Consider the following 23306-nt stretch of genomic DNA (forward strand, 5'->3'; position numbering starts at 1 on the left):
ACTGATATTCATGCAAAACGACGTCGTTTTGCTGTTAAAGGTCAGAAAAAAAATAGAAATCAGCGGCTGGGAGCGCGCCACTTGGCCCAGCCGCTGCTTGACACGTGTGTACTGTTTTAAATATATCCGTTGTAATCGACTCTATTTTTTTTCCCCTCTATAAATAGACACCCATATTGATATACTTTTTTCAACTTTGAAAATTCATTTTTTTCTACTATATTTTTCTCTTCAAAAATCCCCTCTATAATTACCAATATTATTATTATTTATACCAATATTAATATTATTATTGTTATTATTATTTTTAATTATTATCATTAATATTATTATTATCGTTACTATTATTTTTATTATTATCGTTATTATTATTATTATTATTATTATTATTATTATTATTATTATTATTATCGTTATTATTATTATTATCGTTATTATTATTATTATTATTATTATCGTTATTATTATTATTATTATTATCGTTATTATTATTTTTATTATTATTGTTATTATTATTATTATTATTAAATTTTTATTTTTTTCAAATATAAATTATAATTATGGATGCTAATACCAACCCCAAAACAAATAGAAAGAAGAAAAAAAATTTGGGTCAAAATATGATCCCGAATAGCAACTATCTCGTCTAGAACAGAAAGTAAACCGAGAACAGTGGGAAGACGAAATGATAGTAATACTTCGGAACAATATTCAACGTTTCAATAATGATGCTTAGTGTCCTTTATTTTTATTGTAGTTAAGTGTGTTCAATTCCTTTATTGTTCTTCAATCAGTAGTGATAAGTTTTCAATTCCAGTTCAACCTCTTGTACTCATTTCCTTATGTTTGTACTTTATCAATTAATCAGTAAAATGGATCTTTTCCACTTTCCCATTTTCATAGCCCATGTGATCTTATTCTGTTTATTCAATTATATCAATTTGTCTCTTTATATATAATCGTGTCAGTATCTTAATTTCCCCTTTGTTAGCCCATGTGAAACCCTTCTTCTCCATTCAATTTCTGTGTGGTTCTAATCCAGTGTTGGTCATAGCCCATGTGAAACCCTTCTTCTCCATTCAATTTCTGTGTGGTTGTAATTCATTGTTTGTCATAGCCCATGTGATCTTTGTCTCTTTATATTCAGTTATTTCTGAAGAAGAATTACAAATTAGTTCACTATAAATAAACACCATTCTTTCATTTTTTTTACACACAAACACATAAATCGTTTGCAGTTACTATTAGCAAACCTCACTCTATCTTACATTTCTTACGTACAAAATGAATTCAAACAGTTTAAACGAAAGCTCAACCGATTCCTCTTCATCTTCATCTAACTCGGATGATGAGGGAAGGGAGCTTAGAGTTCAACAACGTAATGAAGTGTGTCTTATGATACAACACGTAATGCATGAGTACATTCCACCAATTATTCAAGCTGCCACTCAGCAACGCCGACGCAAATCTACTGAGCCCCGAAAGGATAGGGGACGCGAAGAAGGTCATGCACGGTTATACAATGACTATTTCGCGGAAGTCCCAGTTTATCCAAGTTCCTTGTTCCGGCGCCGGTTTCGAATGCGTAAACATGTGTTTGAGCGCCTTCTCAACGCAGTGACCCAACATGACCCCTGGTTTCAACAAAGGCGAGATGCGGCAGGTCGTCTTGGTTTGTCTCCACTTCAAAAGTGCACTGCGGCCGTTAGACAACTAGCTTACGGGTGTGCTTCAGACGCTTGTGATGAGTATGTCCGTATAAGTGAGGCAACTTCACGATTGGCACTCCAAAAGTTTACAGAAGGTGTCATCAACCTGTTCGGTGATCAGTACCTACGTCGTCCAAACATCGCAGATATGGAAAGATTGCTACGTATTGGGGAAGAACGTGGATTTCCTGGCATGATAGGCAGCATTGATTGTATGCACTGGGAGTGGAAGAACTGTCCACACGCATGGAAGGGGCAGTATCAAGGAAGAGAAGGAGTTGCAACTCTCGTACTAGAGGCAGTTGCGGACAGAGATCTATGGATATGGCATTCGTTCTTTGGGATGCCAGATAGCTGCAACGATATTAATGTGCTTCATCGATCCCCTGTGTTCGAAGACGTCTTAGAGGGTCGAACACCTCCTGTGAACTTCGTAGTCAATGGTCATCATTATACGAATGGGTATTATCTTACTGATGGAATCTACCCTAGATGGGCTTCTTTTGTGAAATCCATTACGAGACCACAAACTCGTCAGGATCGTTTATTCGCAAAACACCAGGAAGCTGCAAGGAAAGACGTTGAACGCGCATTTGGGGTCCTTCAAGCTCGTTTTGCCATTATTAAAAATCCGTCTTTGGCGTGGGATACCGACATACTCCACAATATCATGCTCGCCTGCATCATAATACATAATATGATCGTTGAAGATGAACGAGAGACGTATCAAAATAACGTTAATACCAATGAGTTTATGAATGCTGGAGGCAACGCTAATGAGGACACTACCGAGTACCGTACTGATCGTATTGTGGATATCGGCTTATACTTGTATCGTAGAACAGAGATTGAGGATCAACAGACTCATTTGCAGCTAAAAAACGACTTGGTCGAACATATATGGAATAAATTTGGTAACAACGAAAACTTAGGCAACTAGGTTTACAACAAATGGTTATCCCTAAGGACATCTTACAAAACGATGTGTAGTTGTTTTTTATTTTAAAATAAAATGTACTAGATTATAGTTGTAGAACTGTAATCACGATTTGTACCTCTTTTTTTTTTTGTTAATTAAAATTAGCTGCGTTGTTGTTTAAAAAATATTAATCACAAGAATTATTTTTTTAAAAAACTGATAAAAAAATGCGATAATTTCTTAATTAGTAATCACGATTAAAATATTAAATACGTCAATTAATTACATTGACATCGGGTTAATAAATTATAATTATGAAACAAAAAAGATTATATTTACAAAAATAAAATAAGGTGGGGTAGGGAGTATTGATGATGAACCATTATTTAGTGTTCATTGTTAAGAGTGAATATTGTAAATGGTTTGTTGGGTTGATGTGGATGAGAGAGAAAGGGTGATAGTGACCCATGAACCATTTTTTTGTGTTCACCAATAATGATGCTCTCAATATATTTTATGGATATTTCACCAAATGCCACTGACAAATTTAAAAATTCATCAAATGTCATCGCACTTTTCAGAATTCACCAAATGCCACTCAGTTTTTTAAAAATTCACTGAGTGTCATTAATCACCAACGGCCGTTAACTCCGTTAGTCATTAGGGGTTATCATGACACATGTCATGATATTATTGGTCCATTTATCTTTATTAATAAAAATTAAAAAAAAAAGCTGAAAATAATTAGAAAATAATTATAAAAAAAACAGAAAATTAAAATAAAATAAAAAACCCCAAAATTTTCCCAGCCACCCCTACCACCGCCAAACCCTAGCCCCTCCCCTTATATCGCCGGAAAACGGCCGGCCACCACCTTAACCACCGAAAATCGACCGACCGACCCTTTTGCGCCCCACCTAACCCACCGTCGACCCCAAAAACCACCCACACAAACTTCCCCGACCCTGTAAAATCTAAAATTAACCCTAGACCCTAGCCCCACCGTGACCTCAACCACCTCGCCACCCCTACCACCAGCCAGACGAGGCCCAGAGCAGCCAGATTTGCCGCGCCGTTCTCCAACTCGGAGCTGCTTTCCAACCCTCCCCTATCCGTTTACCCACCATAACCATTAACGAAATCAAGGTTGTGAAGAGGAGGAGGGCCAAAATCGCCAAGTTAGAAGGGATAAGGGTCGAAATCGGAGCGTGGGGAAGGGGAGGTAGCCGGAAAAGGGATTGGGGAAGGGAAGGGGGCTGGGATCGGGACAGAGAAAGGATTTTGAGGGTTGAGGACTGGGTTTTGTGGCGGTGGGGAGGGAGTTTCGTGCTTGTGGGGAGGGAGTTTCGTGGGAGGGGGAGGAACGACGTCGGCACTGCGAGGGATCTTCTAGGTGGTCGGCGCTGCGGGAGAGCTTCTTGGGCGGCGTCGGTGCTGTGGGACAACAGAATCCAGTAGCTGGGACGGCGGGAACGGTGGCGAGGAGGGTGGTTGTGGCTGATGGGGGTTTTGGCTGGTCGGGGTTTTTGAAATAATTTTGGGGTTTTTTTTTTTTTTTAATTTTCTGATTTTTTTTTTATATTTTCAGTTTTTTTTTTTAAATTTTTATTAATAAAGATAAATGGACCAATAATATCATGACATGTGTCATGATAACCCTTAATGACTAACGGAGTTAACGGCCGTTGGTCATTAATGGCACTCGGTGAATTTTTAAAAAACTGAGTGGCATTTGGTGAATTCAGAAAAGTGCGATGGCATTTGATGAATTTTTAAATTTGTCAGTGGCATTTGGTGAAATATCCGTATATTTTATATATAAATATGGCTCCACCTTATTATTATTGATTATTTGTTATTGATTTCTTTAATGATAAAATCTAATAATAATAATAATAACATTAATAATAATAATAATAATAATAATAATAATTAGTATTCCATAATTAGCATACATAATAAAAATTACCATACTTTACCAACATTTTGATACAATAACACATGGAGTTAGGAATAAAAACACTAATTGATACACTAAAGTACAACAAATACAAGAAATTAAAGACAAATAACTAAATATCCTCATTTTTCCTTACCGATTACTAGTATGCCCAAATCTTGCCCACAAATGTTCTACCAAATCTTGTTTAAGTGACATATGAGTTTGTTTATCGTGGAGATTTTCTGGTGTAGCCATTAATGTGGTTAGATTAGGATTTTGGTAGCGCGGGGTTACGGTGAAAGTCGTTCCTCTTCGGTTTGAAGTTCCTGCTAAATACTCGAGTTGTTCAGCAGCAAACTCATTAGGATCCCAATAATTAAGATAACTTTCGCGCTCATCTTCCACGATCATATTGTGCATGATAATACACGCCATAACAATTTTCCACAACATTTCGACACTCCATGCCAAAGCAGGACGTCTTATAATGGCAAATCGAGCTTGCAACACTCCAAATGCACGCTCTACATCTTTTCTAATACTCTCTTGTTTGGTAGTAAACAATCGTTGTTTAGGGGTTTGCGGTGCAGTTATTGCATCTATAAATGTTGCCCATTTTGGGTAGATCCCATCTGTGAGATAATACCCCTGATTGTAAGTATTTCCATTCACGGTAAACTGAATTTGTGGAGCATGACCATTTAAAATGTCGTCGAAGACGGGTGAACGTTGAAGGGCATTTATATCGTTGCAGGATCCAGGTGTACCAAAAAAGGCATGCCATATCCACAAATCACAAGATGCAACAGCTTCTAAGATAACCGTCGCCGTTTTTGATCGCCCTTGATACATCCCTTTCCACCCCGCTAGACAATTTTTCCACTCCCAATGCATGCAATCGATACTTCCCAACATACTAGGAAAACCTCTTTCCTCTCCTTCTCTTAGAAGGCGATTCATATCTTCAGGGGTTGGTTTCCTTAAGTACTCTGCTGAGAATTCACGAATCACTCCGTCAACGAAGTGCGTGATACAATGTCTAGCCGTAGTTGCCCCAAGCTTGAGGTACTCGTCAACTTGATCAGCTGCACAGCCATGTGCTAACATCCTTATAGTCGTTGTGCACTTCTGTATTGGAGAAGCGCCCAAACGCATACTGGCATCTGGATGTTGTTGGAAGAATCGATCAGTTTCACTCAGTTGGTTCACTATCTTCGTAAATAGAGGTTTCCGCATGCGAAACCTACGTCGAATCTTATCATCACCATACAATGGTTGTTCGCTGAAATAGTCAGCAATCAACTGATCATGTGCTGCTTCACGATTACGTGGTATAACTTCCCTTCGTTTTCTTTGACGTGGAACATCTTCTTCTTGTTGTTGCATGGTGGTGTTAACCACATATCTCAATGCATCTTCTATGATTTGTTGTTGCCGATTTTCCTCAATAAAATCAAGCAACATGTAGTTATAGATTTCATCACTAGAAGTGGAAGAATTTGAATTACTACTCATTTTAAAATTATTAATATGTAGTTGTAGTTGTGATAGTAGAAGTGTTGTAAGTGAAATAGGTCAATTTATAGGCAATTGAGATAAAAGTTACAAAAAATAATTTGCAATCTGGTAAGATAAGATTTTTACCATAAGATATGATTTTCTAGCTGAAGATAAGATTTTTTAAACAGTGGATAAGATTTTTTAGAAGATAAAATGAGATTTTTTAACAGAGGATAAGATTTTTAGCAGAAGGATAAGATTTTTGGTAGATAAGGTCAGATTTTGTGGCAGATAAGTTTTCATATTTTGGCAGATAAAATGAGATTTTCTTACAGAGGATAAGATTTTTAGCAGAGGGATTTTGGTAGATAAGATATAAAATTACATGTTTTTTTTATTAATAGAAACATAATATTATTACTCCAACACATAAGATTACAACATCTAATATCAAATAAAAATACAAACGATTAAAATTACTACTACGTACGATTACATCTTAAGTACTACAACAAATCTTAAACATAATGTTGTTAGATGAAAGATAAACTCTTGATACAGAAACTAAAAGATTAAATACGTAATACATAAAAAATAACTAGTACTTAACTAATATCTCTAAAAAAAACCTGTTACTAAACTCCTCTCTAAGCTTCTTGTACATTTCGACTTCAAATTCATCGAGGACGGGTTTTGCCATCAACGAACGTAACATGCTAAATTTCATCTCCTCCTCCTTTAGCTTTTTCCTATCTTCGCTCCTTTTACTTATCAAGTCGATCATTCGTTCTCCTTGATCAAGCCGCTTATCACTAGTTTCGTCAAGAGTTGTGTTGAAAGCTTCAAGGTTTATCGATGTAGAAGAATTACTACCTTCTGCAGCTAAACTCTTTGATTTTTTTATACCCATAGGCCGCTTTTTTCCAGCACCCACACTTGGTGATTCTGGTTTGGATCGTTTCCCACTTCCCTCGCTCTCCAAAGGAAGCTGTTGGACCATATGTGGGTCCCATTTAGGACAATTTTGCATTGTTTCAAAACAATGCATCAAAGTAAAGTGTTTTCCATGATTGAGTTTTGCATAATACTCATGGGCACGTTGGACAGCGTCTCCGCCTGAGTTTCCACTTTTCGGATGTCGTAGGATATAATTGTACGCCATAACCCATTTTGAAACCCATTTGTTGATAAAATCCCAACGTTGTTGCATGGACTTAATGGTCCATTCTTTTATCTCTTCAAGGTTCTCTACCCGTGCCTCTTCGTATAACTTCCCAATTGCAGCCCATAAACCGGCTTTAGTTCGTTTCGTATTTATGGTAACATTCCCACCGGCGTTGATGTAGCCTGAAACAAGCGCCTTATCCTCAGTTATACTCCATGCAGTAGCTTTTTTATCATTGAGGTCTTCTCCGGTAATGTCAACAACATCATCATCGAGATCTTCTAGATGTTGCGCTTCCCGTACATCTTCTGTTGGAGAAGCAGTGCTACTAACATTTACTCTTGGATATTGATCCATGGGTTGGGTAAAATATTGGGACATGGGAAATAATGGGACATTTTGTGAAGATGAACCCCCATGAAATTGGTGAGGAATTTGGGATGTATAATTCGGGTTTATAGGTCTTTGGTCGCTACCAAACCATTGCAAAGCAGCTTGAAATTGTGGATTATTGAATATATTTGGATCAAAAGGGGGAGTATTTGCATTGTATTCAGTTGGGAAATTCATATTTCTTCCATAATTAGGATTATTTGGATCCATTATAGAAGAAAATTTTAAAATTAGAGGAAAGAGAGGAAAAATATGAAAAATTGAAGTGCATAAAAAATGGCCAAAATTAGGTTCATTTTATAGAGGAAAAAAAAAATAAAGCTGTTGGTGAAATCAGTTTTTTTAAATAAGTTACCGTTTGTTATTAATTACCGTTATAAGATTTTTGTGCTAGTAAAATCATGTAACAAATATAACAAATCAGTGGCTGCCACTTGTCAGAAGATTAATTTTTTTCCTTTTTTTTTAATTTAACAAAACGTCACCGTTTGCATTGTATTTTTGCTTGAAACGCTGTTTTTAGTCATCCTCTTGGCACGGTAGACGAGGTTCACTTTCCTTCAACAGAAGAGGATTCATGAGCATCCTCCTCCCCTCAAGGATCCTCAATAATTCCCAGCATCAAAGAGGATATGTTCACCTAAGCAAAAACGACCTTCAAGAGGATAGATATCCTCTCCAATATTCATGCTCTAACTAATATATAAAGCTAAACTTTTAGTCAGAGAACAAGACAACACACTTGGCGTTCTAACTTTTTGCCAAGTGTCACGCTACGTAGGATAGAATTATACAGAATTTAATTTATAGGATAAAAAAGTTCGTTTAGAATTCTATTTTCAATCAAATTTGGATAAAATTTTAAGATAAAATTGTTAATTTAGAGTTTTATTTTCGATAAAGTACCAATATTTATAAATTGAATTATAATTTTATTCAAAAAATAATTACATTATATTATAACTCTCATAAATTTAAATATAATTTTATTTTTTGGATCATAATATTTTTTTGGAACGAAGGAATTAGTTCAAAATGTATCACATCTATTATTTATAATATATTCTAATCAATTAAAATAATAATACTTCAAAATCTAATATAATTTTATTACTATGTGTAAACATGTGTAAACAACTTACATGTCAATCAGGTCGGATCACGAGTTATTTCGGACAGGGTCATTATTTCAGGTTATGGGTCAAGAAATGTTTTCAGCAATATTATTATTATTATTATTAGTCATTACATACCTACTACATAGTTTAAATTGTCACAAAATTAAAAACACATAATTTCCTAACTAAATTTGTATCAATGATATGTTTTAAAATTTTACATATAGATTAAAAATTAATCTTAAAATTCAATAAACAACCCGGGCATCGCACGAGCACAAAACTAGTTAGTATATGAAGTGAATTGCGGGTGTTGGTTCACAAAATATAGGTATGAGGTAGTGCCGTATGGGTTTAGAATGAATAAGGCCTATTCTCTTGAGCTTAATTTCAATTCAGTCCAATTTTTAATTTCCTTCTCTCATAAATCAGTTCATTTTAATAAATTAGAATAGGTCCTAAAATACATGTCATATGTTTGATTGTTAAAAGTATGAATTTTAAATCAATACCAGGGGGAAGGTGGGTTTGGCTAATTTCATTCCCTTAGGTTTCAAATATATAGGTGTTTGGTTCACTTAATTAAGATATGAGTTTAGAATGGTTTAAACCCATACCTTGTGTTTGTTTTATGATTTTAAGAGTTTCAAACTCATACCTCAAACCCCCAAAGTATGGGTTTAGAAACTTTGGAGAGAGATGGGTTTGGCTCATTTCCATTCTTTTAGGTATCAAATAATAGAAAAAAATTGCATTCCATAATCATACCAAACATATGGTATTAAGAATCGAGTTCCAAACCCATACCACTATGGTTTCATTCCTGATTCCAACCCCATACTAGTTTGCAAACCAAACACCCCCTGAGAGGATGAGATCTCATTTCAAAATTGAACCAAATACATGTATTAAATATCAAATTCCAACCCAATACCACCTTTACATCATCTATATATATACTTAGTATTTAAAAACTATAACCAAAAAACTAAGAAAGACACATGTCCCCATCTATTACACTTCTCTAACTATAGTGTCATATGTCATCTTACACTATTAATTTTTTATTACACCATTTTTTTTAATTCTTTCATTAAATTTATACTTCATCATTCATACACACTTCATCTCTCTCCTTTAATTCAACCTTTTCCTATTCTCTCTTTAATTTTAGCCCTTCCACCATCTATTTAAGCCTCTTTTTCGAATAAAGTTCCAAAATTTTAATTTCTTTAATCATGTTTCCGATAACATATTATACCCTATAATGACTTACTGATATTTCCTCACTTGTCTCTCAATACAATTTTTCAGATCACATATTATACCCTATAATGACTTACTGATATTTTCTCACTTATCTCAATACAATTTTATATAAATAACCCATGCATTGCACGGGCCAGAAGGCTAGTTCTTGATTTCAAACTCATACCACTCTGCTAAACAAATATCTCCTAATATTCCACCATAAAAAACACCAAAAGCGTAGTATTAAATGACCATATTGCCCCAAGTAAATTGTTAAATTCCACAATAAGTATACTCGTTTAGGAGATTGGGTATGGGTACAGATCCAAGTGTCTGGTACAGCATCTCCTAAAAATTAGGATACGAAGACTCTATCCGGATCTTAGACACGGGTACTAGTATATTATATAATACGGAGTATACAATTTAAAAGAAAAATAGATACGTCATAAAGAATAATAGTAATAATAAACTAATAAATCACATTTAATATGAGTTACAAAAAAGAATGGAGTACAATAATAATTATCATTGATACTATTGTAAAAATAATAGAGGCTCAAATTTGTTGACCGGGTTTAAGGCCTTTAAGCACTCTCACATATTGAATCAAAAACCTGGCCACCACCTTAGTGTAACATAAATAAATAAAAAATATAAACCTTTTAAATTTACTGCTAGGGTTGTACACAGTTTGGTCTAAACCGTAATCAAACTAGATCAAACCGTATTTTAGCGATTTGGTTGAATTACGATTTATAAAATACGGTTTGGTTTCAGATTTTTTGTAAATACGGTTTACGGTTTGGTTTGGATTTCAAAAATTATATGTCAAACCAAACCGTAAACCAATAAACCACATTTTAATATTTAAATAAATAAAAATAATTATTACTTCCTCCATTTCTTTTTAGTTGACACGTTTCTTTAGTCACGTTTAACAATGCACAAATTCAATCATTAATATCTTTAAATTCCGATAAACAAAAATTATAAAATGTTGATATTTTGAAAATATATATATTGTGACGAATTTAACAAGATCTCACTCGACTATATTTTTCTTCACATATGTCTAACAAAACATGGTCAAAGAGAGATGTGTGAATAGTGCTAAAGTCAAAATGTGTCAACTAATAAAAAAACGGAGGTAGTATATATTAAAAATAATAAAATAAAAAAAATGAAAAATCAAAATTCAACAAGGTGTAGTGGATTAGTATTATTTATCAATTTGTAGGGAAAAATGTCGTCTTATCATAAATCGCAAATCAATCCACACCAAACCATACTATTACGGTTTGATTTGGTCTAGTTTCAATACTAATATGGTTTGGTTTGGTTTGAAAAATTTACCAAAATCGTATTTTGTGGTTTAGTTTGGTTTGGACTCAAAGCGCACCAAACCAAACCGTGTTCACCCCCTACTTACGGCTATGTGAATAGGAGAAAGGAAAGATTAAAAAAAAATAAAAAAATTAAGATACTTTTATCAAATGCACATGATAGAATAGAGGAAAAAAATATAAATGTCGAGAAGAAGTCATTGAAAGTTGCAGAGCTTAAACAACTACGTAATTTTATCTTTTTTCTTCAATGTCGTATCTGAGTTAAAAAAACCTATTCCGACCTAGATTTCATACCCGTGTCGAGTCGAATCAACAACTAATTGGTGGTTGTGGCTGTCGGGATTATTGTTGATGGTTCGACGGGAAAGAGGGTATGATGAAGTGGGTTGTATTGATTCTTGTGAATTGAAGTCCTCCATTGAAAGGGAGGGAGTTGGACTCAGAGAGGACGACGTGGTAATTTTACATAAAGACGGTGTTTGATGCGGTGGTGGTTGTGGTTAGGGGTGTTCAAATCCGGGTACCCGGGTATTCGGGTACCCGAAAACCCGGGTACCCGGAGATTAGGGTACTTGTTAATTTGTCCCATGTCCCGACCCGAATATCTCGAGTACTCGGGTTTCGGGTACCCGAATTATTCGGGTCGGGACATAGGGTACCCGGATCTCTTTTTATTTTATTTTATTTTTGATAAAAAAGAGTCATGAAATGAAAAGAACCCAGTAGCAAAACATATCAAAGACAATAATAATCTTCATCCTTAATTATGTAATCAAATAATCATATTTACATATCATGAAAAGTAAAAAAAAAACTTTGATTATGGGGATTTATATGTCCACGTACAATTCAAGTTCTCTCTCTAGAATTTTCTCTCTAACTTCTCTCTAGTTGTCTAAGTAAACCTCTTGTACTGTCTACTTTTGTGAATAACTAAGGGTGTTCTTCACACCCAGGGGTGTGGGGACCTTGGGAGTTTGCTCTAGTGGGACTTTATAAGTTGTATTTACTTTCTTTTAGCTCTTCCATCTAATGGAAGAGGGTAAGCTCATGTCAGTTAATCCTACTCCTGGTAATGAGGAAGAGATGGTGGATGTCCTTCCTGATGTTCATCATGTTACTGGTGATGATCATTATCCCATATATAATTCCACCTGTGGGAATATCTCCAGCTATATCTTTTAGGGAAGCAGTGGCTAGCTCTTCGCAATGATTTAGTGAGGCTAGAAATATTGCAATGACCTCTTTGGATTGGGAAGAACAGCCAGAAGAGTTACCTAACTCTACTCTGGCAGTAAAGTTTGATCCCGAGTTGTTATCAAGGTTAAGAGAACCATGGAAGCTTGCTCTCATGGGTAAATGCTTGGGTTTGAGTGTTAGACCAGCCTTTATGTCATCAAGAGCACGCATTATGTGGAAAATCAAGGGTACACTGAAAACAATAGATGTTGGGAATCAGGTGTATTTATTTTGATTTTCCTGTTTGGATGATTATGAAAGAGCTCTATATGGTGGACCTTGGTTTATATTGGATCATTATCTTGTGGTTGCTAAATGGAAGCCTAATTTCAAGTCTTCTACTACAAATTTTGATTCTATGGCTGCTTGGATTAGGTTCCCTGAACTACCTGTTGAGTACTATGATAAGGAAGCCCTGTTCCAAATAGCTTCTAAGGTAGGTAAACCTATTAGGGTGGATTATGCAACTGATAAATTATCAAGGGCTAGATATGCAAGGGTTTGTATTGAGCTTAATATGGCTAATCCCCTCATTACCAAGGTTTATGTTGGCGGTGGATGGCAACAGGTTCAATATGAAAATATTCATGCATTATGCTTTTCTTGTGGCAAGATTGGGCATGTGGTGAAAGATTGTAGGTATGTGGCAAACTCTCCTAGTTCTTCAATCATGCATCAGAATACTGTGGATAATTCTAAGAAGCCCACCACGAATATACTTCCTTTATTGTCAGATCGAGTTAGTCTACATAGTGGGCCACAAATTGGATCCAGCTCTGGGGCCCACAATGAAGCTTCTGATTTGGACTCTGATTCCTATGGTCCATAGACGCTAGTAACTGGGTCCAAAAGGAATAAGACAAAAGTTCACCCCACTCCAATATCCAATAGGAATGCTCCTAACAATCATCCAGGGAAAAACAAGACTCAGGGTCTCAAGGTTCAAAATCAAAAGCTTGTGAACTTGAGTAATAAATCTTCCCACAGCTCGAGACATTTATGGAAGGTTTTGGATACTAATACCTCAGGAGATGAAGCGTCTGAGCATTCTATTGTTCAAAAGTTAATGCCAACTACTTCAACTATGAAAATTAACTCTAGTTCTACTACCCCTTGTGCTATTTTGAACTCTGATGATCTAGCTTCTAATAGTACCATTATTCCTCAAAATAAACACTTGGCTTCAGTGTCAGTAGAAAATCCCATGCAATATATTGCCTCTACTGATTTCCAGATTTTGCCTTCCCCTATTCCATCAAATATTTCTACAAAAGAATAAACACTTATTCCTGCATTTACTTCCTCACCTAACTCTACTAAGAAATCTTCTAGCTCAAGTTTTTCCATTTCTGGTGACTCTCCTTCTGTTAATCTTGTTTTTAATAATGGAAAACAAAAAGATAATTGTTCCCTCATCCCTGACCTTCACCCAAGTGTCTCCGAATTCTCCTGCTCAATCAACCCCAGTTTGGAAGCCAGTGCCTTCCAGAATTCACCCTCCATCAACTTCCCCTGCTCCCCTGCCTCATCCAAACAACCCTCCTCCGATTTCAACTGCTCCATCAACCCAACTTCAGATTCCTCCATCTCCCTTGGCCTCTCCTCCCCCTCACACAACTTACCAATTCCAATCACCTCTGTTCCACAGGAAATGGATTTCTCAGCAGCTGCCATCCCCTCAAACCACCCTAGCCTTGTTTCCTCAGGTGCCGAGACCTCTGTGCACTCCGATTCGAATTCCAGCCAGCCAGTCTCTGCAGTCAGCTTCGGCTATGGCAATCGTGGATGCCATGAGGCGCAAGGAGGAGATGCTACCTCCTCATGCACGAATGAGTCTGTCACTCCAATGGCCGTCTCACGATCGACTGATGAACTTCAAGAGAGCATACGAGAGGCTTCTGGTCACTCCCTTGCGCTTAGTAACAAAAGGACAAGATATGGCAAAGCTGGGCTACCTTATGGCGATCTACCAAACTCAAGAGGAGGTCTTAGGGATTCAAGCTCAGTTCTTTTATGTTCATCAGCCGATGAAAAACATGGTGATAAGGAGCTACATATCTCTAGTGAAGGTGGAGGACGTGCATGGGCTGGGTCATTGGGCTCAGTGGAGGGATTGAGAGGAGTTCTTTCTTCCTCCAAACCCTCTCTGAAATGAATTTCCAAGGTTAACCCCCCAGAAAGTTCTTCCTTTGTTGAAAATGAAGTTGATAGTTTGGAACGTGAGAGGGGTCACTAATGATGATTTCTTGCCTCATGCATGGGATTTGATCAGTGCTCATAGGCCAGACATTTTGATTCTTCTTGAAACAAAATGTGGTGCTGGTAAAGCTTCTGAATTGAAGACGAGATTAGGGTTTTATGATCATAGAGTTATACCTTCTGTAGGTCTAAAAGGGGGTATTTGTGTTTTTTGGAAGTCCACTTTAGATCTTTTGTTGTATACTAACTCTGAAGAGAAGTTTCATTCTCTGTTTAAGTTTCATAATCACCAACCTGAAGTGCTTATAACTGGATTGCATGCTCCTAGTGTACCTGCTGAGAGACATCCACTTTGGAATTCCATGCAAAATAACCTTCCTCCTTCATCTACACCTTGGCTATTAGTAGGGGATTTGAATGAGGTTACTTCTCAGCAAGAGAAGCAGGGTGGTAGGGTGTTTCGAAGCTCGCAATGTCATGATTTCAATAATTTCTCTGATGCAGTTGGGATGATTGACTTAGGAGCCAGGGGAAACCCCTATACTTGGGAGAACGCTAGGTTGGGAAGAGCTCACATTCGGGAAAGACTAGACCGTGCTATAGCCAATGCTGCTTTTGTTGCCTCTTTCCCTCAAGTGCAGGTAACTAACTTAGTTTGAACTTACTCTGATCATAGCCCAATCCTTGTTTCCTTCTGTATTCCTCCCTCTAAAGGACCTTTTAGATGTAAAGAGGTGTGGCTTTAACATCCTAATTTTAAGGATTTCTTTGTTTCTCAATGGTTTGATGATAATATTCCTTTACCCTTTTTGGATGGTCGAGCTAGGTTTTTATCTAATATTGATAATTGGAATACTAACATTTTTGGTAATCTTAGTCAAAGAAAAAAAATAATCCTTTCCTGACTTAATGGCATTCAAAAATCATTGGCTGTTAAGTATTCCTCTTTCCTCATTAATTTGGAAAAGTCACTTCTTCTTGATCTCAATGCTTTATATAATATGGAAAGAGTCATTTGGGCTCAAAAGGCTGGTGTGAATTGGAGGAAGTTTGGAGATTATAATACTAAATATTTCCATATTCTTGCTAAGGTGAAAAGAAGTAAATAAAGGGAGAATTATTGCTTTAAATGATCTAGATGGAAATTTGATTGAGGATAATGACTCTCTAAAGAGTTTAGCCAGAGATCATTTTATCTCTTTATTTTCTTCCTCCAATTCTTCACCTGTTGAGTCTCTTCCATGCCCTGGTATCCTTGGTCTTGCAGAGGTTGAATGTGATCTTATGGTTTCCATCCCTTCCATTGATGAAGTTAAATCTAATCTGTTTAAAATGGATCCCATAAAAAGCCCAGGTCCTGATGGGTTGCAACCCATATTTTACCAAAAATTTTGGGATCATCTAAGTGCCCATATCCATCTCTTTATTTCTCAAATTTTTAGGGATTGTTGTATTCCTAAGGATGTTAATCATTCTTATATTACTTTGATCCCTAAAAAGGATAATCCTATGGCAATGACTGATTTCAGACCTATTGGATTGTGTAACACCATATACAAGGTTGTAACCAAGATCATTTCCTCTAGACTAAGAAGTATTCTTCATAGAATCATCAGCCCTCTTCAGTCTAGTTTCATCAAAGGGAGGTGTATGGAGGATAATATTATCCTTATCAAAGAGGTAGCTCATCTTTTTCATTAATGTAAAAAGGGGAAGAATGTTATGGCTTTAAAATTAGACCTAACCAAAGCTTATGATTGTTTGGAGTGGTCTTTTATTTTAGATACTCTTCATCATCATGGATTTCCTCAGCCTTGTATTGACCTAATTATAAGCCGTATAACTTCTACTTCTATTTCAGTTCTTTGGAATGGTGAAGTCACTGAAAGTTTCCTTCCTTCTAGGGGTATCAGGCAAGGGGATCCTCTTTCTTCTTATATTTTTGTTTTGTGTATGGAAAGTCTTTCTTTGATCATTGAGGATAGTGTGTCAAAAAAGGAGTGGAAACCTCTCAAATTATCCAAAAATCATAGTCTTTCTCACCTCTTTTATGCTGATGATGTCTTCCTATTTGGTCCAGCTATAGTTTCTAATCTCCAAATCATGTTAGATACTCTTGCCAAATTTGGAGCCTTTTCAGGTCTAAAGATTAATGACCTTAAATCCAGTATTATCTTTCCACCAAAAATGGAGTATTATATAAGATCTCAAATTGCTTCCATAGCTAATTTTAAATCCTCTTGTTCTTTTGGTAAGTACATAGGGGTCAACATTAGTCCTAATAACCTAAAAAAAGGGATTACTGGGATCTACTCACTAAATCTCTTGATAAGATCAAAGGTTGGCAGGCCAAACTTCTAAACATGGCTGGCAGGTGCACTTTGATTAAATTTGTGCTTAACTCCTATCCTCTTCATGCTATGAAAACTGGTCTTCTTCCCTCTTCTGTCCTTGTTGATCTTGAAAAGCAATGTAAGAGGTTTCTTTGGAATAGAACTGAGTCCATTAGATACATTCCAAGAACCAAGTGGGGTAATGTTACTCTCCCAACTGCTTTATGAGGCTTAGGAATGAGGTCTTTGAAAGAATGGAATCTTTGTTTCATGGAAAAACTTTGCTGGGTGATTCTAACTCAACCTGATAAACTCTGGGTTAGAATCCTCAAAGACAAATATTTCAGGAGACCTAATTTGCTGGACTGTATCCCCAATTCTTCTCAATCCCCTATATGGAGGGATATCTTAAAGGGTAGATCCATTCTATCTAAGGGATTGATTATTAGAATTGACAATAGGGAAGATACTTCTCTCTGGTATCATCATTGGATAGGGGAAGCTCCTTTATATATGATCATGTCTTCTGAAGTCCCTGATTCCAAAGCTCATTAGAGAGTCTCTAACATTATTAGAAATGGGAAATGGTTTCTTGATAATATTATTCATGTGCTCCCTTCTTTCATTGTCCCTCTCATTCTCAGTATACCTATTTCTATTATTGATTCGGATGCTTCTCCTGATCACCTTAGATGGCAACATCATATTTCTGGCTCCTTTACTATCAAATCAGCTTACTATCATACTACTAATCCTTCCCCCATTACCCTCCCTTTTTCTTTCAATTGGAAAATCTTTTGGAAGTTGAAAATTCCTTATAAATACATAATGTTTATGTGGAATTGTATCCTTTCCCTTATTCCTACAACTTCTGTCTTAGCCTCTAAAATTCCAAATTTTGATAGCACTTGTACCAGATGTCAGTCTCATTCAGAGTCTTTTATCCATCTCTTCAGGGATTGTACCTCTTCTATCATCCTATGGAAAATGATTTTCTAAAAAATAAAGCCACCTCCCAAGTTCATATATGATATCTTCATGAATTCTGATTGGAATGGTTGGTTGGCTTTCAATCTTTCTCATACTAAAAAATGGAGAGCTATTTTCTCAATAGAAATGTGGCATATTGGGAAGCTTCGAAATGGAGTGATTTTTAACAATGACACTTACAATTGTAATTCTGTGTTCAACAGATTTATAATTGATTATCAAATCACTAACTTTGTGTTGCAGGGAACTGATAAAGGTAAAAGTCCAATGGTGGATATGAGGTGCTCAACTTCTATTGCTCTCAGCTGGAAACCCCCAAGAACTAGATTCTTAAAGCTCAACACTGATGGAGCTTGGAAAAATTCAGAGGAAGGTGGGGGTGGTGGTGTGTTTAGAACTAATAAGGGGGAATGGTATTTTGGCTTCTCCAGTAAATACAATGTTGTCTCTGCCTTGGCAGCTGAATTGTATGCTCTTCGTGAGGGTATAAATTATGCAAGAGCTATTCCCGTTCGATTCTTGGAGGTGGAAACAGATGCTCAAGCTATCAAAGGATTGCTCAACAAGGAGCCAGAGGATATGCACCATGAGCTTGCTGCTTTGATTATTGATGTGGGAAGGTTGCTGAGAAACAAGGATATGACCATTATCTTCAACCATATTCCTAGAGAGACTAATTTTGTAGCTCACTATCTTTCGAGATATGCTATGGATATGCATATTGGTCACAAACCTCACTACACAGTTCCAGCTAGTGTAAAGGCAGCTTATGATGCTGATATTCGTGCAATGGGTGCTATTGCTTAGGCCTGCAGTTTGTTTTGTAATGGTTTTTGGAGCATCATACATGCTTAAACTTTTAATCCTTTGCTACTTTGTTTATGTTTTGTTCCAGTGGTTAACTTGCCTTTTGGACATCTGCAAGTTACTAATGTTTAGGTTGTATTATATTTAGGGCTTTGCTCAAGTAATATATGCTCTCTTTCTCTTAAAAAAAATATGAAAAGAATTCATTCAATATATAATTTGTAGAATAAAACCAATAATTAATTACTCCCTATGAAACTATGAAAGATTTGAGAAATGAACACATTGAACAACCTTGCTACCACCACCATTGAACACTAACAATCGCCCTACAAGGCACGCAAAAAATTCTCTTCTTCCCTCGTTCCTACCACCACCATTATTTTCCCAAATCATGAGCAACCTTGCTTCCCATCTCCCTTGAACAAGAAGCGACCATGAATACCTTCAAAACATTGTTGTGGGTGACTGGGTTTTATGGGAAGTAAATGCAATTGATGAATAGTGAGGTAAGGTGGTTGCTTTGCTGGAGAAATTAAAAAATAAAGAGTCATATGGAGAGGAGAGAGAAAGGTTGCCTCATACGAGTAAGTGGGCGGCTACAAGAGAGAAGATATGAGAGAGAATAAAAACCCTAAGGATATTTCAATTTTAAAACAGAAAAAAAGTACAGTAGAAATGCTATTAACGGGTAGTCGGGTACCCGCGTCCCTAGCAAATCGGTCTATGTCCCGACCCGGATACAAGGCAATTTTCCCGGGTCGGGTACCCGACCCGAAAAAACAGTTTTTTCTCTTAAATTCCCCATCGGGTATTTAACGGGTCATCGGGAAATCGGGTCAGGACAATCGGGTCGGGTTTTTTTTGAACACCCCTAGTTGTGGTAGTTGTTGTTGCTGCCATGGGAAGAGGAGGGAATCCAAGAAGACGGTGGCTAGGTCTGGCTTACTCCGGCGAGTGGTTTACTTCGGCATGGGTGGGAAGAAGAAGATATTTTTTTGTTTAGTTTTTAATTGTTTAAAAAAATTATATATAAAATCCAATTAAAAAGTGACACGTGTCAAATTACCCTTTAAAACAGGTTACCAATTCAATCAACCGGTCAATAAATGAAAAAGACTATTTTGAGAATATGGGATACTCCGTACAAAGGTGAAATTATTTCTGAAATACGCAAATGTATGATTATTTTGAAAAGATGTGTCAAACGTGACATTATTCTTTTTAATTTTTCCTTTAAAAAAAAAACTATATCCATATGCTTCACCTCTTTGTTCAATTTAAGAAACTCGAATATCTGCGGGCCTGCGGCTGGCGGCCCAGCATAGAGCGCACCCTAATTTGGGCTGCTTAGTACTTCCAAGTTCCAACTATAAAATCCCTCCACAACTCATTCTCAATCACAACAAACTCAGAAACCCTAATTTCTTCTTGTATTCATCCGTCTTTAATTGTGCAGTTTTCATCTAAAACCTTTTCAAACTTTCTCAGCAATCTCTTTCGTTTTTCATATTATGAGCCTGACTATGATGATATTTCATGTCGCCCCAGTCTTACAAGCATCTCAATTAGATGCTGTAATATGGTGATTGACCATTTTTTATCTGATTCTTCATTTTTTAATTTTCAAATCAAACATTTTTTCTGAATATATTTTGCAAGGAGATGTGAGGATATACTTTACCCAATATATTTTCTGAATTCAAATTGATGAATTCTTTTTACATGCACTACCATCTGATCTCTCTTGCGTTTTTCAACCAATTTAATTTATGAATTTTTTTTGGGTTTTTATCAGTTTCAATTTTTTTTTGATAATCAATTTATCAATAAAAACATGATTTGCGAACAATTTTTGTTATTTTTAATTAATCAAATGCAATCAATGATGAAAAATTATCCGAAAAATTCCTGAGTTAATTCAGTGATTAATCGTATAAATATTCACCATCTTTCGGCTGAGGTTGCATAAATTTTATCATCAATTTATTATATTGCCCAAGGTATCTAGTGCTTAACTTCCTTGTAGTTGGGTGCTTCGTTTTGTTGGGCAAATATTGTGAACAGATTTTGCGACACAGATTGCTCGATAATTTCACGGGCTTTCTGTTACTTATTTCTCTGTTTACATTTCGTCTTTATCGACTTACTTTTGTACATGTTCGGGATTATTTGTTACGTTGATAGTGAAATTTGAATTGGTCATGTGATAATTAAATTGGGACGAGTATTGATACAGGGTCTGAAGTTTGACTCTTTGGCTATATTGTAGTGCCTTAGGGATGAATGCAGCACCCGATATTAAACCCACTCTTGTATTAGAGTTCAGCTTATTACTATCAGTAAGCTGGGATTATGAGTTTGGGATACTGTGAATGACAACATTTTTTACTGGTAACATGAATTGGATTGCTCTATTTTATCAAAATGTGAATATAGAGGGAAAGGAATAGCTCTTTTAAGGGGTTTGATCTTCTTTGATGCATTAGATTTGTAAGATGTAGTTCACCAATTTTCTTGGATTCAAGAGTTGATCTTTTGGTAGTTGAAGGGATTGTTGCATTAGTTTTGGCAGTTAAAAGTTTGCATAGCTATTAAGATAGGTTAAGCCATGGATTGGTGTGAAGTTTTGACTTGATAATCTGTTGTTCATTTGATTAGCTTCTATCTAGTGCAACAGTTAAATAAAATTAACATCTTAAATTTGTCAAGTAGTAATTTTTTATGTATATACTGGTGAGATAACAGATCATTTCCACTTCTGAATTGAATTGTTCTCAGGAACGAAATGTTCTGTGCTTTGTTGTGACTTTTGCTTCACTGGCGGATCAATCTAAATTTAGTGACTTGAATTATGGACATAATCTTAATTCATAATACGATGTGTAAGGACATTAACTAATAAACTGATATAAGAAATTAAACTTAAATAAATGAGAACAAATTTTAGTTCGTTGCTCATAGGCTCATAGCAACTATGACATGGAATCTAACTTAGGGCCTATTCTGAATATATTTTATAAGAGAAGAAAATTAAATTGGAATTTCAACAATTTACTGAAAACAATTGAATTGAATTAATTAGATTTAAACTGAATTGAATAGAGTTAGCATGAATTTTTTTTGAAAGAAGAAAATTAGAAACTAATTGAATGGAGCTGAACTAAAATTAAGGTGAGTGGAACAAGTTATTAATCTTATTATCACTCATAACACAGCAATCAAATAATTATGTGAAACAAATTTTGACAAAAAAAAAAAAAAACCTTTCATTTTTTGGTAGGAGCCTCATAGGACAAATGGACCAAATGAGCGAGCAAACAGTTTAGTCAGAAGACTTGGTTGAATGATTGATTGATTGGATCAGATGACAAGCGAAATGAAGGAGTGAGCCAAAGGACGAGAAATTCTTGGTGTCAAGTACGTAGAGACTAAGGTGGTCTCTAGTAAGGTCATTCTCGTAATTAAAAAAAAAAGAGTACCTTATCTGTAAGTACCAACAATATATATAAACAATACCATCCCGAGTAGTATTAAAATACTATCATATAACTCGTTGGTATCATCATAATACTGCGGTTGGTATCATAAAATAACAAGTATTGTTGATGGTATAAATAGTTTTATAGTTGGTGTCCTAATTAAAATTTTGTTGATATCTAGCAGCGTTCGATTGGTATCGGAGCCATACGGTTAAAAGCTAAATTAAGGCATTATTAAGGCATTAATAATTAAGTAAAACTGGAGAACACTAGGCCCTCTACTGAGTGTAAGAAACCTGATTTTAAGCATTATTATCATATTCCTGAAAATACTAATAATTTTGGCCCAGTCCTTAATTATATAGTAGATCAAATTGACGAATTAAGATCGGAAGTTGATAATATACATGCTCGTTGTATTAATATCGAAAATAAGATATCAATAACCACAACAGATATTAATAAAAAAGTAAGCGATCTAAACGAGCAGGGTAAACAAGTTCAACTTGCTTTAACAAACGAAGTTAGACATCAATTTGGAAAAGAAGCATCACCTAATAAAGATAAAATCGTCTCATATAAATATAAATATCCTTTCCAAAACCTAGATAAAAATAAAAAGTTTACTGTAACACTCCCTAAAAGACCTACTAGTAACCAAGAAAAGAATAAAGAAACTAAACATGAGCCCTCGTCTTCAGGAGAAAACAATAAATGAATTACAAGTTCTATTCGACAAAGAAGAAGACCCTAGTAAGCTTAACGGAATCATGAATTTAATTTCTAAAAAAGGGATTGCTTCTGATAATGAAATAGAGGGAAATAATTATGCTACTTTAGAGGAAGATTTATATCAACAAATGGGATTAATGAAGTTAAATGATCTAGACTTTCTACCCATAGAAGTTGT

General features: G+C 35.7%; 4 protein-coding genes across 4 annotated transcripts; 2 read left to right on the top strand and 2 right to left on the bottom strand.

Moving 5' to 3' along the window:
- The first annotated feature begins 780 nt into the window (after window positions 1–780).
- Window positions 781–2820, top strand: LOC110723388. Its single transcript, XM_021902732.1, has one exon. It carries the CDS (start codon window positions 1285–1287, stop codon window positions 2647–2649), a length of 1365 nt encoding a protein of 454 aa, XP_021758424.1. The 5' UTR covers window positions 781–1284; the 3' UTR covers window positions 2650–2820.
- Window positions 2821–4720: 1900 nt separating this feature from the next.
- Window positions 4721–6085, bottom strand: LOC110723442. Its single transcript, XM_021902800.1, has one exon. It carries the CDS (start codon window positions 6083–6085, stop codon window positions 4721–4723), a length of 1365 nt encoding a protein of 454 aa, XP_021758492.1.
- A 583-nt stretch (window positions 6086–6668) lies between these two features.
- LOC110723443 lies at window positions 6669–7838 on the bottom strand. The gene has a single exon (XM_021902801.1). It carries the CDS (start codon window positions 7836–7838, stop codon window positions 6669–6671), a length of 1170 nt encoding a protein of 389 aa, XP_021758493.1.
- A 10395-nt stretch (window positions 7839–18233) lies between these two features.
- Window positions 18234–18914, top strand: LOC110723444. The gene has a single exon (XM_021902802.1). It carries the CDS (start codon window positions 18234–18236, stop codon window positions 18912–18914), a length of 681 nt encoding a protein of 226 aa, XP_021758494.1.
- The last annotated feature ends 4392 nt before the right edge of the window (window positions 18915–23306 follow it).

Source organism: Chenopodium quinoa, unplaced genomic scaffold, assembly GCF_001683475.1.
Source record: "Chenopodium quinoa cultivar QQ74 unplaced genomic scaffold, ASM168347v1, whole genome shotgun sequence".
Taxonomy (NCBI): domain Eukaryota; kingdom Viridiplantae; phylum Streptophyta; class Magnoliopsida; order Caryophyllales; family Amaranthaceae; genus Chenopodium; species Chenopodium quinoa.